This window comes from Lepus europaeus, chromosome 3 (assembly GCF_033115175.1).
Source record: "Lepus europaeus isolate LE1 chromosome 3, mLepTim1.pri, whole genome shotgun sequence".
Classification (NCBI taxonomy): Eukaryota; Metazoa; Chordata; class Mammalia; order Lagomorpha; family Leporidae; genus Lepus; species Lepus europaeus.
The window spans coordinates 108,624,708-108,638,419 of record NC_084829.1 but is presented as its reverse complement, the minus strand read 5'-3'; the positions used below and the strand labels follow the sequence as shown (position 1 = coordinate 108,638,419).

At 47.2% G+C, this 13,712-nt stretch overlaps 1 protein-coding gene across 1 annotated transcript; it reads right to left on the bottom strand.

The window, feature by feature from the left end:
• Positions 1-1,055: 1,055 nt before the first annotated feature.
• On the bottom strand, positions 1,056-10,530 carry GTF3C6 (general transcription factor IIIC subunit 6). The gene is made up of 6 exons (XM_062187662.1): positions 10,423-10,530; positions 10,018-10,098; positions 8,558-8,621; positions 8,412-8,456; positions 6,526-6,639; positions 1,056-1,536 (listed from the first exon to the last, which is right to left on the bottom strand). Exons 1-6 carry the CDS (start codon positions 10,528-10,530, stop codon positions 1,238-1,240), a joined length of 711 nt encoding a protein of 236 aa, XP_062043646.1. The 3' UTR covers positions 1,056-1,237.
• Positions 10,531-13,712: the final 3,182 nt, after the last annotated feature.

Sequence of the window (13,712 nt, the reverse complement as noted above, 5' to 3'; positions counted from 1 at the left end):
GGAGTTCTCCATTCCAATCCAGGTCCCTACTGATGTGCCTGGGAAAGCAGAAGATGGCTCAAGTGCTTGGGGCCCTGCCACCTATGTGGGAGAAACCTGGATGGAGTTCCTGGCTCCTGACTTTGGCCTTGCCCAGACCTGATCATTGCAGTTATTTGGGCAGTGAAGCAGCAAAGAAGATTCTCTGTCATTTTGCCTTTCACATAAATAAAATAAAACTTAAAAAAAAAAAAGTGGAAGGCAGAGGGATAAGTCACTGAGTTAGGATGAAGTAAGAAGTAACAGGAGATATTCAAAATGGGAGATGGACCTGACACCACCCACCCCTTCCTCATTTCTGGCTTTGAAGAGGCCATGAGCCATGGAATGCCAACAACCTCTAAAATCTAAAAATGGTCCTCACCTGAGAGACGACAAGGAAATGAGACCTCAATCCTTCAACTGCAAAGACTTGAATTCTGTCAACCACTCAGAGAGCAAGGAAATGGATTCGTCTCCAGAAAAGAATACAATCCTGCCAACACCTAGATTGGTAGCCCAGGGCAGAGCAGTGTTAGGCTTCCAAACTAAAAGACTGTAGGCAATATGCCTGTGTTGTGTTAAGCCCCTGAGTTTATGGTTATTTGTGACACCTGCAATAAAAATTTGTACCCTTACCTTAGTAAAAAACACTCATTCAAAGTACTCTTAAGAAATGGATCTCTAATGTCATTTAAATCATAGCTTAAAAAAATTTAATTCGGGGCCGGCACTGTGGCATAGCAAGTAAAGCTGCCACCTACAGTGCCGGCATCCCATATGGGGGCTGGTTCGAGTCCCAGCTGCTCCACGTCAGATCCAGCTCTCTGCTGTGGCCTGGGAAGGCAGTAGAAGATGGCCCAAGTCCTTGGGCCCCTGCACCCATGTGGGAGACCCAGAGGAAGCTCCTGGCTTCGGATTGGCACAGCTCCGGCCATTGCAGCCACTGGGGAGTGAATCAGCAGATGGAAGACCTCTCTCTCTCTCTCTCTCTGCCTCTCCTTCTCTCTCTGTGTAACTCTGACTTTCAAATAAACAAACAAATCTTTAAAAAAAAATTTAATCCATGTCCAGTTCTGAACGATTCTGGTACATCAAACCATGCTTTGGCAGGAAGTATGTACACAGCCAACACAAACAATACAGTAGTGAACAAATGAAAGCTGCACAGCCAATTATTTTACACTTAAAAAGTTCATGACTAGTTATAAGAAACAATTCATCTAGGGGTGGTTTCTAAGGCAGCGTCTTGAGTTCCCAAGGAAACAGAACTTTCTTTCTCAGAAGAGGTGTCAGCAGGAGGACCAGAATTCCCTATCTCCAAGTGCTGTGGTTTCTCCTGTTCATAACCCAGGTTTGAACTGTCTTTCATTTGGATCTCTTGCTCTTCCAACTCCAGAGGTTTCTCTGGGGCTGGAGCTGCGACTTCCTCATCTTCATTCTCATGCAGAAAGCTACAGATCATGTTGGGTCTATAGGAGAAATCATTATCCTTGATTTGCAGCCATTCCACTCCACCTAATTCAAGGGAGGGGATAAAGCAAGAAACATGAAAAAGGAATTTTGGTTAAGTATATTTTTCTTTAAATGTTCATCCTAGGAATACATGTCAAAATAAAACCCCAATAAAAGTCAGGCAGCATAGTGCCTGGAACTACTTATGAAATAAGGCTTCCATAGCCTCGGCAACTCATGACTAGAGCCTAGAGAGATTACTGACACCATAAACAAGAGTGTTAAATTGTTAAATCAACAACAGAAGACACTGTGTACTTTCGTCTCATGTGGGATCTGTCCTTAATGTGTTGTCCAATGTGAAGTAATGCTATATAGCTAGTACTGAAACAGTATTTTTACACTTTGTGTTTCTGTGTGGGTGCGAACTGAGGAAATCTTTACTTAGTTTATACTGAATCGATCTTCTGTATATAAAGATAATTGAAAATGAAAAAAAAAACTTGATGTTAAAATGGAAATTGCATAGAAAATTAATCAATTTTTAAAAAAATATCATGTAGGTTCTCTGTCCTTAATGTGCTGTACATTGTGATTTAATGCTATAGCTAGCCCTCCAACAGTATTTTTCACTTTGTGTTGCTATGTGAGGGCAAACTGTTGAAATCTTTACTTAATATATACTAAACTGATCTTCTGTATATAAAGAGAATTGAAAATGATCTTGATGTGAATGGAAGGGGAGAGGGAGCAGGAAAGGGGAGGGATGCGGGTGGGAGGGAAGTTATGGGGTGGGGAGAGCCATTGTAATCCATAAGCTGTACTTTGGAAATTTATATTCATTAAATAAAAGTTAAAAAAAAAAGAAAAGAAAGAAATCATATAATTTCCATCTTCCCTGGAGACTGTGGAATGCCTATCAGGCATGCACCAACAAAATCATTAAAATAATTAACTTCAATTACCATTTGCCACTCCATGCCCTCTCCCTGCCCTAGTTCAATTCTCAGCTCATCCTGAGACATCATCTGAGCTCTCACAATCAATTCATGTCTTAAAAGAAACTTTGTCACTTGCTTACAATTTTCCCCTTCCTATTCAATTTTCATAATAAAATGGAACATTATACTCTGTCACCTTCCAAATCAGGACTCAGCTCATTTTCTAATAGTGAAAGAAGAGAGTTCTCAAAGCCAAACAACAAGCACCTTGAAAATATTTTTGTTCCTTCCCTTACTCAGTAAAAGTAAAAAAATAAAAAAAGACCTAATCTCCCAAGGAACTCCCACAATCAAGAATTGTTCCTACAGTGCCAGTCAGGTTTTTTTTTCTAATTACCTTTTCAACCAAATATTTTCAATGGATCCTCACAAATTTTCATAGCTAGCTCAAGCCAGCCATTCTCATCTTCAAAATCCCATCAGATATCTCTAAAATAAATCAATGATCCTGTCACCTTATTCACTCCTCCATCTATTCCTATTCCCTGCCATAAACAACCACTCCTTAGCTGCTTGTGGCAATTTCCTTACCGGTGATCCCCAGTCTTTTCATATATTATTCCTGTAAAATAGCCCTCTAATCAAAAAGTGACTAGTCGGGCCAGCGCTGTGGCATAGCGGGTTAACGCCCTGGCCTGAAGCGCCAGCATCCCATATGGGTTCCAGTTCTAGTTCCAGCTGCTCCTCTTCTGATCCAGCTCTCTGCTGTGGCCTGGGAACATAGTGGAAGATGGCTCAAGCCCTTGGGCCCCTGTACCCACGTGGGAAAGCTCCTGGCTACTGGCTTTGGATAGGCGCAGCTCCTCCCATTGCGGCCATACTAGCAGATGGAGGACCTCTCTCTCTACTTCTCTCTGTAACTCTGTCTTTCAAATAAATAATATAAATCTTCAAAAAAAAAAAAAAAAAGTGACTAGTCCTTTTCATGCAACTCACCTTCAGCTACCAACTTTAATGTTTTGACTGCAACACCATTCTCCTAGTCACCCAAGCTCAAAACCTTGAAACCATCCTTTACTCTGTCACTTAGCATAATAATTGGAACGTAATAGATTCATAAACAGAACGAAATGGGTGTTAAGTCACATTTATCCATGTGTGTTTTAATGTGATTTACTTTAGAATCTAAGTTCCTAGAAGCTAAGGGTCACAACTCCTATCTATTTTGCTCTGCTGCCAGTATAACACCATTATATCAGGAAAGCCAGCCTCCAAGATGGTCCCCAACAATCTTCACCTGACCCATGCCCTGCGCAGTCCCTTCCCACACTGAAGAGGGTACTACAGAAATGACCAAGTACAACTTCTACGGCCAGTTCTCAGAAGACACTGGGGCTTCCACTTTGTTCTCACGGATTACTGGGTCCGAGAGAAGTCAACTGCCATGTGGGGAGGACGTTCAAACAGTTCTGAATGGCAGGTCCACATGGCAGGGAACTGAGGCCACCTGCTGTCAGCCAACGCAAACTCCCCAGCCGTGTGCGCAAGCTATCACATAATCAGACCTTCTGGCAGCAGGCCAGCCTTCACGTGAGAGACCGCAAGCCAAAGCCAACTAGGTCAGCTACTCCCAGATACCACATAAAACAATGGCTTTTTGTTATTGTTTCAAGCCACGTGTGAGGAATGTTCAGCTCACAAAATCATTTGGTCTGGCCATACAAGGCAACCAAAGGTGGAACTTGAAATTCAATAAATTGGCCAGCGCCGTGGCTCAACAGGCTAATCCTCCGCCTTGCAGCGCCGGCACAACAGGTTCTAGTCCCGGTTGGGGTGCCAGATTCTATCCCGGTTGCCCCTCTTCCAGGCCAGCTCTCTGCTATGGCCCGTGAGTGCAGTGGAGGATGGCCCAAGTGCTTGGGCCCTGCACCCGCATAGGAGACCAGGAGAAGCACCTGGCTCCTGGCTTCGGATCAGTGCGGTGTGCCGGCTGCAGTGCACCAGCCGCGGCGGCCATTGGAGGGTGAACCAACGGCAAAGGAAGACCTTTCTCTCTGTCTCTCTCTCTCTCACTGTCCACTCTGCCTGTCAAAAATTAAAAAAATAATAATAAAAAAAAAGAAATTCAATAAATCTACACTGATTTTTAAGTTGATAATTTTGTATGCCCCATGAATGATATTATAAATATCCAAATGGCCCTTGGCAGAAAAAGGTTCCCACACTTAAGCCATTAAGTTTAGGGGTAATTTGTTATGAACAACAGATAGCTACCACAATCTGAATAGTTGGTTGCTAACTTATCTGATTAGACAAAACACCCAAGTGCTCCCAAAGATCTATCAGATAATTAAACACCAGAAGATATTAGATAACTTCCTTTAATAAGAGCATCTAAATGATAGCCAAGCTTAGGATATTTAACTGCCTTTCAAGTTCATTCTAGAAGCCAATACCTCTTTCTTCCTACATTTTTACAGGGTGCCTAAAAGGGAATAGTGAATAGTTTTGTAACACGTATGATAAGAACAAGGGTTATAGTCATGTATTGCTCATATAATCAATTTCTGTATGATCAGTGAACTTTTAAATGTTTATTCCTTGCTTAAAATATAATAAATCTAGTAAGCCACAAACACTCATCACTAGAATCTTATCTACTAGAATTTCAAAGATGTCACTGAGCAATGAACTCTTATTTATTTGAAAGACAGAGAGATAGACAGTAGACATACAGACAAGAGGAAACTTCCCAGTGCTTGCAATGGCCAGGGCTGGGCTGAGGCCAGCCAGGAGGCAGGAGCTCCATCCAGGTCTCTCATGTGAGCAGCAAGAACCCAATTACTGGGGCCATCACCAGTGCCTCCCAGGGTCTCTACTGGTGGGAAGCTGCAATCAGGAGCCAGTTAGGAACTGAATTCAAACACTCCTCTATGAGATAGAGGCATCTAACCGCTAGGCTAACTGCCCACGTTCTCTGAGCAGTGAACTTTTAAGCCATCAAGAGATTACTGCCCAGCTCCACAAACACGTGACTGTTGTAGGTGCAGCAAACATTGCTCTGAAAGTCTCTAGTCTATGATGACCAAGAGCTGGAGAAGACTGGACACTAATCAAGAATTAGGAATTAGCTTCCTGCTAATGTGCACCTTTGGGGGCAGCAAGTGATATGCTTCGGTCCCTGCCATGCACATGGGAGACTGGGAATGAGATGCTGACTGCTGGCTTTGGCCTGGCGCAGCCCCAACTGTTGTTGGCATTTGGGAAGTGAACCAGCAGATGGGAGATCTCTGAGTGCCTGTGTGTGTGTCTTTCTCTTGAACTTTCTCTTTTAAATAAGTAAAATAAAGACAAGGTCAGGACTCAATATTGTGGTTCCAGAGTCTCCCCTACATGGAAAGTCAGCTTCTTCCAACTGTGGGCACCTTAGGAAGGCTGAAGCTGACAAGTTTCCAAGGGGTCCCCAGGGTTACAACTTGGGAGTTCACTACATCCACTCCACTTATAAGGAAGCTTTTATTAAAGAGAGAGGAATATGGAATGGGAAAGACTGCTGAATTCCCTAGGACAGGGAAATCATATTAGATTTCTTGGCAAACTCCTCAAAGTCTTTTCCAATACAAAGTGCATTTCTTACATGTCCACAGTGTCTGTGACTATATGAGAATTCATCTGAATTTTAAATATGTCCTTGGGGAAGGAGGCATCCAGCCTAGTGGTTAGGATCCAGCATCCCCTATCAGAGTGCCTGGGTTTGCTTCCCACCAATGCAGATCCTGGGAGGCAGTGGTGATGACTCAGGTAACTGGGTTCCTGCCACCCACATGGGAGACCTGGATTGATACCATCTCCCTGCTTCAGCTTCAGCCCTGCCCTGGCCATTATGGACATTTGCATAGTGAACCAGCAGATAGGAGCTCCGCCTGTCTCTCAAAGAAATAATTCTGAAAAGTGTACGCTTGCTACTTCTGAAAGAGCAGCCCCAACTGTAATGTACTAACTATATCACACACAGTTATGCCCACGAAGTGCAAGGCCTGTCTGGGCAGCCAAGCGTCACCGTCAAAGCCAATCCTGGATCACCTATCTTCAGAGAAGCACGTGAACAAACCTATGTTTTCTTCTCCTTCCTTCTTTTCGGTCAGCAGAGTTCTTGTCATGCTGAGCTTCTTCATGGTGTGGCATTTGTATTTTAGCACTGTTCTGTTACTGCCATCTGCATCCACTAGAACACGCAATGAACACAATTATTGCACTGTGTTAGCCCATCAAGTAAAATGGCGACCGCAAGTCTCAACTGTTCTAGTTTCAGGAATTATACTAAACTAATACCCATCAAGACAGTGTTGGAAATTCACAGCACCTCATCCTCCCTGCTCCAAGCACAGGCAAGTGACAGATAAAATACATACCACTCCAAGGACTGACTAAATTCAAAAACAACATCTCTAGAGGGCAAAATCACAGAGCTCAGCATGACATGACAGCCAGGCTCCAGACCTGAAGTAGAAACTGGGGTTGGGGGGCCAGCAGCGTTGTGGTGCAGCACGTTACGCTTTGACCTGCGGTGCCAGCATCCCATATGGGTGCCAGTTCAAGTGCCGGCTGCTCCATTCCAATCCAGCTTCCTGTTAACGCACCTGGGAAAGAGGATGGCCCAAATCCTTGGGAACCAGCACCTATCGGGGAAACCAGGAAGAGGCTCCTGGCTTCCGTCTGGCCCAGCTCCAGCTGTTGTGGCCATTTGGGGAGTGAACCAGCTGATGGAAGAGCTCTCTCTCTCTCTGTCTCTCTTACTCTCTAACGCTGCCTTTCAAACAAATAAAAAAGAAATCTTAAAAAATAAATAAATAAAGGGGGGAGGGGGGGACAATGCTGTGCCGTAGTGGGTAAAACCACCACCTGCAGTGCCAGCATCCCATATGGGTGCCAATTCAAGTCCCAGCTGCTCTACTTCCAATCCAGCTCCTTGCTAATGGTCTGGAAAAGCAGTAGAAGATGACCCAATTGCTTGGGCCCCTGCACCTACGGGGGAGACCCAGAAGAAGCTCCTGGCTCCTGGCCTCGGATCAGCGCAGCTTGGCCATTGAGGCCAACTGGGGAGTGAACCAGCAGATGGAAGACTTCTCTCTCTCTCTGCCTTTCCTTCTCTCTCTGTGTAACGTTGACTTTCAAATAAATAAATAAATCTAAAAAAAAAAAAAGCAAATGAGAATAAACTGTGGTAAGGTCTCAAAATGGAATACTAAAGAGCAGGGAACAAAAATGAACTATAGCTGTCTTTTTTTTAATGTTTATTTGAAAGGCAGAGTGACAGAGAGAGGAAGAGAGAAAAATCTTCCACCCACTGGTTCATTCCCAAATTAGCTGCAACAGCCACGTCTGAAACAGGCCAGAGCCAGAAGCCTTAACTCCATCTGGGTCTCCCATTTAGGTGGCCAGGGGCCATCACCTGCTGCTTTCCCAGAAACATTAGCAGGAAGCTGGATAATCAGAGGAGTAGCGGTGACACAAACTAGCATTCCCATATGGGATGACAGTGTCACAGCAAAGGCTTAACAGGCTCTGGCACAACTCCGGCCTCTACAGCTATATACCTCAGCATGTACACATCTCAGAACAGAAGTGAAAAAAGACACAGAATGATATCTATAGTACACTATAATTTATATATAGTTTGGAAATAAATAAAACATGATTAATATCTGTGAATAGATACATCCACTATGTAATATAAAATCCAGTAAGGAAAGACAAACACCAAATTCAGGAGAGTAATTACCTCTGAAGCCAGAGGGAAGGAAACACGTTTGGAAGGGGTTATATAGCAGCTTCTGGAATTATTTTTAAACTATAATCTGAGTCAAGTTTGGCATATGGTAGAATCTGTTACAGCCAGACAACAGGTACATGAAAAGTCTAATTTTAATTATACAGGCTTATGTGTGAGAACCAGTTCATAGTCAAAAGAGTTGGGCTAGCATAACAATCACATACCGTTTTCGACATCTTCTTCAAATATAACACAGGTCCCAAGAGTGTCTGCAGAAACAACGTGAAGGTAACTTGTTGAGAGCTACAGAGGTACCGTCTCGGAAAGGCATATTAAAAAAGGAATTCCATGTAACTGCCATCCTCCTAACCTTCATACTCCCCAGCAAAGACATAGCGGTCCACTTGCAGAATGGGCCTCTCCGTATCAATTCCCTGCAACAGAATGAAAGATCATAAAAAAATTATCAGGGAAAAACTTCCACCATGTAACCCTGCTACCAAGGATACACTTCCCAAAGGGCGGCACCTCAGGAGCATCTTGTTCTAGCAAGTTCAAAATCAACCACAACTGCTCCTCCAAGCAGCCGCTACACATTCAGCACCACTTGATTCCTACCCAAGCAGCAAAGTTTCAGGCAGCATCCTCTTCCAGCTCAGGGCAAGATCAGAGGACATTCCAGCAGCAGCAGCTTAATGGTTTTAAAGGAAAGGGATGAGGGCCAGCGCTGTGGCTCAACAGGCTAATACTTCGCCTTGCGGCGCCGGCACACCGGGTTCTAGTCCCGGTTGGGGCGCCGGATTCTATCCCGGTCGCCCCTCTTCCAGGCCAGCTCTCTGCTGTGGCCCGGGAGTGCAGTGGAGGATGGCCCGAGACCAGGAGAAGCACCTGGCTCCTGGCTTTGGATCGGCACAGTGTGCCGGCCGTAGCAGCTATTTGGGGGGTGAACTAACGGAAGGAAGACCTTTCTCTCTGTCTCTCTAACTCTGCCTGTCAAAAAAAAAAAAAAAACGAAAGGGATGAAGCAGATGGTAATTTATGAGGCTAACGCTCCAGCCAACAGCAGGTGTGATGTCCATTTAGTCTTCTCTCACAGGCATCTTCTCCCCCTCTCCACGGGTTAGCCTCTGTGTGCACCTGATCATCTTCCCTTCAGTGTTTCTTCCCTACTGCTCTTAAGTTTCAAAAAGCAATGCACTGGGGCCAGTACTGTGGCGGAGCGGGTAACACTGCCCATCCCATATGGGCGCCGGTTCGAGTCCCAGCTACTCCACTTCCAATCCAGCTCTCTGCTGTGGCCTGGGAGAGCAGTAGAGGATGCCCAAGTCCTTGGGCCCCTGCACCTGCGTGGGAGACCCAGAAGAGACTCCTGGCTCCTGGCTTTGGATCGACGGCAGCTCTGGCTGTTGCAACCAATTGTGGAGCAAACCATCGGATGGAAGACCTCTCTCTCTCTCTCTCTCTCTCTCTCTCTCTCTCTCTCCCTCCCTCCCTCCCTCCCCCCCCCTCGCTGCATCTCCTTTTTCTGTGTAACTCTTTCAAAAAAATAAATCTTAAAAAAAAAGGCAATGCATTTTTTTCAACACATCATATTATTCCACACCAAAAGGTTACCTGCTCAACACCTTAACCTGTCTCTGTAGCCACACACTCTGGCACTCAAGCAAACACACGGATCCCTCCCCCCGAAATCGACTGCTACAGTCCCGCCTGTGCACCCTTTAGGACCCTAGTGGGTCCCCGCTTTGTGAGGTGCAAGCCCACACTTCGGTCTTTGGCCCTTCTGTCCATGTAAGGAAAGCCACCACTGTCCAATTCCATTAGACTCACCAAAATCTTGCATTTATTTTCACACTTGGAGAGAAAGTCTGAATCCATAATTCCCGACAATTCCACCAGCACCAACTGCTCCTGGTGGAGGAAAGAGGGGCAGACATGCCAGCGTGGCGGGAGGAGGCAAGGAACCAAGCAAGCCCCAGCCTGTGAGCCCGGCCCCGCGTTCGTCCAGGACGCGAGCGGCGGTGGCCACCGAAGGCGCCGTCCCCGCGTTCGAAGCCGCCGTCCCCGCGTTCGAAGCCGCCGGGCGCAGGCGGCTGGCGCTCAGGGCAGGACGCCGGGGAGGCGCCGCGGGGCCTCCCTCGCGCCGGCCGCGTCCCGGACTCCCTTCCCACACGCAGCCTGCGCCGCCATCCCCGCCACTGGCGAGCGCCAGGGTTGCCCGGCCGCAGCGCTTACGGCCTCTTCTTCCTCGCCCGTGTCCTCCCGCCGCCGCCGCCCGGCCGCCGCCATGGTCGCGCTCCTCCTCGCGCCCGCGTCAGCCGTCCCGCCCGCCGGCGCCGCCATCTTGAGTCCGGGCAGCCGCTCTGCCGGCTCCGGCGGCTCCGCTGCTGCCAGGACGCGAGATGGCGTCGGCTGGGGGTCCCGGCCCAGGGCGCCACGGGCCGGCGAGAGCTTGGGGCCGGGCCTCGCCGGGCTCCGCGGACGACCCTCAGGAGAGAGGCGCGGCCCCCCGGGAGCCGCTGGGCTGCGGGCTCCGAGGAGCTGAGGCCTGGCTGGGGGCCCTGGTGTGGGAGGAGAGGGACCCAGAGGCCTTGTGCTCAAGCCAGCGTACATTTCTTGGAAATTATTTTCTTTTTTTCACTCTTTTTATTTTTAATTTTATTTATTTATTTATTTTATTTTTTGACAGGCAGAGTGGATAGTGAGAGAGACAGAGAGGTAAAATTTCACTCTTTTTATTTTTAATTTTATTTATTTATTTTCTTTTCTTTTTTTAAAAGATTCATTCAGCCACTCATGTATAAGGCAGAGTTACTGAGAGGGGGAGCGATCTTCCATCCGCTGGTTCACTCCCCAGACGCCCAGGATTCCAGGAGGCTGAACTCCATCCGGGTCGCCAACGTGGGTGCAGGGACCCAAGCGCGTGAGCGGTTTTCACTGCTTGCCCCGGCCTGTTAGCAAGGGGCTGGGTTGGAACAGCTGGGACTAGAACTGGCACTCCTGTGGGACACCGGCCTGGCCCCACATCCTGTCCACCATAGAAATTCTTACAGGATTAAATGAAGTAATACACATAAAACAGATTTAGCCCAATATTTGACACATAGTAAGCAGTTAATGTCTCTCTAATCTATTACTAGTAATATAGAGAAATTTTTTTTGGCAATAGTTTTAAAAAGTTAATAGAGGCTGGCGCTGTGGATCACTAGGCTAATCCTCCGCCTGCGGTGCTGGCACACTGGGTTCTAGCCCAGGTTGGTGCGCAAGTTCTGTCCCGGCAAGAAAGAGACAGAGAGAAAGGTTTTCCTTCTGTTGGTTCACCCCACAAATGGCTGCTACAGCCAGCACACTGCGCTGATCCGAAGCCAGGAGCCAGGTGCTTCTGGGTCTCCCATGTGGGTGCAGGGCCCAAGCACTTGGGCCATCCTCCACTGCACTCCCAGGCCACAGCAGAGAGCTGGACAGGAAGAGGGGCAACTGGGACAGAATCCGGCACCCAAATGAGATGCCAGCAACACAGGCGGAGGATTAACCAAGTAAGCCATGGCGCCGGGCCCCAGAGGGAGGATTTTGAAAACAGACCATAAGAAATGCATATGATGATAAAACTATGCATGGTTCACTCCCCCATAGCTGGGGCTGGGCCAGGCAGAAGCCAGGAGATTGAAACTCAATCCAGGTCTCCCATGTGGCTGTCAGGGACCCACACACTTTAGTCAACAACTACTGCTTCCAATGGTACACATAGCATGAAGCAGAATCAGAAGCAGAGCCAGACACCAGGTATTCTGATATGGGATGTAAGGGTCCCAAAGTGATGTCTTTGTGATAAGTTAGCAGGGAACTGGATAGGAAGCAGAGCAGTTAGGCTGGAACCAGCACTCTCTTATGGATTGCTGGCATTGCAAGTGATTTTGTTTTAAGATTTATTTATTTATTTATTTATTTGAAAAGCTGAACTAGAGAAAGAGAGAGAGAGAAGAGAGATCTTCCATACACTGGTTTGCTCCTTAAATGGCAGCGATAAAGCCAGGAGCCTGAAACTCCATCCGGGTCTTCTATGTGGGTGGCAGGGGCCCAAGCACTTGGGACATCATCTGCTGCTTTCCCAGGCAAACTAGTAGGGAACTGGATTGGAAGTGGAGTAGCTGGGACCTGAATCAATGATCATATGGGACGGTGGTGGCTTTACCCATTGCACCACAATACTGGCCCCTACAGGTGAAATATTTTTTAAAAAAATATTTACTGGGGCCGGCACTGTGGCACAGCAGGTAAAGCCACCACCTGTAGTGCTGGCATCCCATATGGGTGCCGGTTCTAGTCCCAGCTGCTCCTCTTCCAATCCAGCTCTCTGCTATGGCCTGGGAAAGCAATAGAAGATGGCCCAAGTGCTTGGGCCCCTGCACCCACATGGGAAGACCCAGAGGAAGCTCCTGGCTCCTGGCTTCGGATTGGCACAGTTCCAGCCATCGTGGCCAATTGGGGAGTGAACCAGCAGATGGAAGACCTCTCTCTGTTTTTCTCATTCTGCCTCTCCTCCTCTTTCTGAGTAACTTTGACTTTCAAATAAATGGATAAATCTTTGAAAGAAAAAGATTTACTTATTTATTTGAAAGAGAGAAATCAATCTTCCATCTGCTGGTTCCCTCTCTAAATGGCCACAATGGCTGGGGCTGGCCCAGGCTGAAGCCAGAAGCCTGGAGCTTCATCACATCTCCCACATTGGTGACAGAGACCCAAACACTTGGGCCATCCTCTACTGCTTTCCCAGGCCATTAGTAGGGAGCTGGATCGGAAGTGGAGCAGCCACAATGTGAACGGGCGCCTATATGGGATGCTGGCACTGCAGGTGTTGGCTTTACTGACTATGACACAAGGCCAGCCCCCAAAAGTGCCATCTTAACTCCACCAGACTTTTGGACGACACTTTTGGACAGATGTTCTCGTGGAAGAGTTTTCTGTAAGGTTGTAGTTCTAGCACAGTCTTTGGTGATAGGCAGGAAGCAGATAAGGGCTAATTGGGGAAGCTGAAGGGGAAAAATTTCCAAAAAATGTTTCCTTAGAGGCTGTTTGTATAAATAAGATAACAGCTAAACAAATCCCAAAAGCTTTCAAAGCCTAACTCCTTGTTTGATACATGACTTGTCAAGAACTTGCCTGTCTAAAAAGCCTTCACTTGGAAGCTGTATGTATAGACATGATAACAGCCGGGTGGCCGGCACACCAGGTGACTTCCACACCTGGGCCCCTCACCCAGGAACCAGCTCCTATAAAATTACTGCACCAATTATCTGCAGGGGCTCGGGTCTCAGCCTCATCTATGATCCACTGGTCCATCCTTATTCTATTAGGACTCTACTTGCTTTTCCTGTAATAAACTTTTTCTGTTGCTGTCGGTGTGAGCCTCATTCAATTCACCGTCTGAGATTCAAAAGAACCTGGTCCGCCGGCGCCGTGGCTCACTAGGCTAACCCTCCGCCTTGCGGCGCCAGCACCCCGGGTTCTAGTCCCGGTTGGGGCAC

Bases quoted from the DNA above. Each gene is read 5' to 3' on its own strand.
- GTF3C6 (XM_062187662.1), bottom strand. From the start codon at position 10,530: ATGGCGGCGCCGGCGGGCGGGACGGCTGACGCGGGCGCGAGGAGGAGC. The intron at 10,099-10,422 runs GTAAGCGCTGCG...TTCCTCCACCAG, and splicing joins CGGGCGAGGAAGAAGAGGCC to GAGCAGTTGGTGCTGGTGGA. The intron at 8,622-10,017 runs GTGAGTCTAATG...ATTCTGTTGCAG, and splicing joins AAAATAAATGCAAGATTTTG to GGAATTGATACGGAGAGGCC.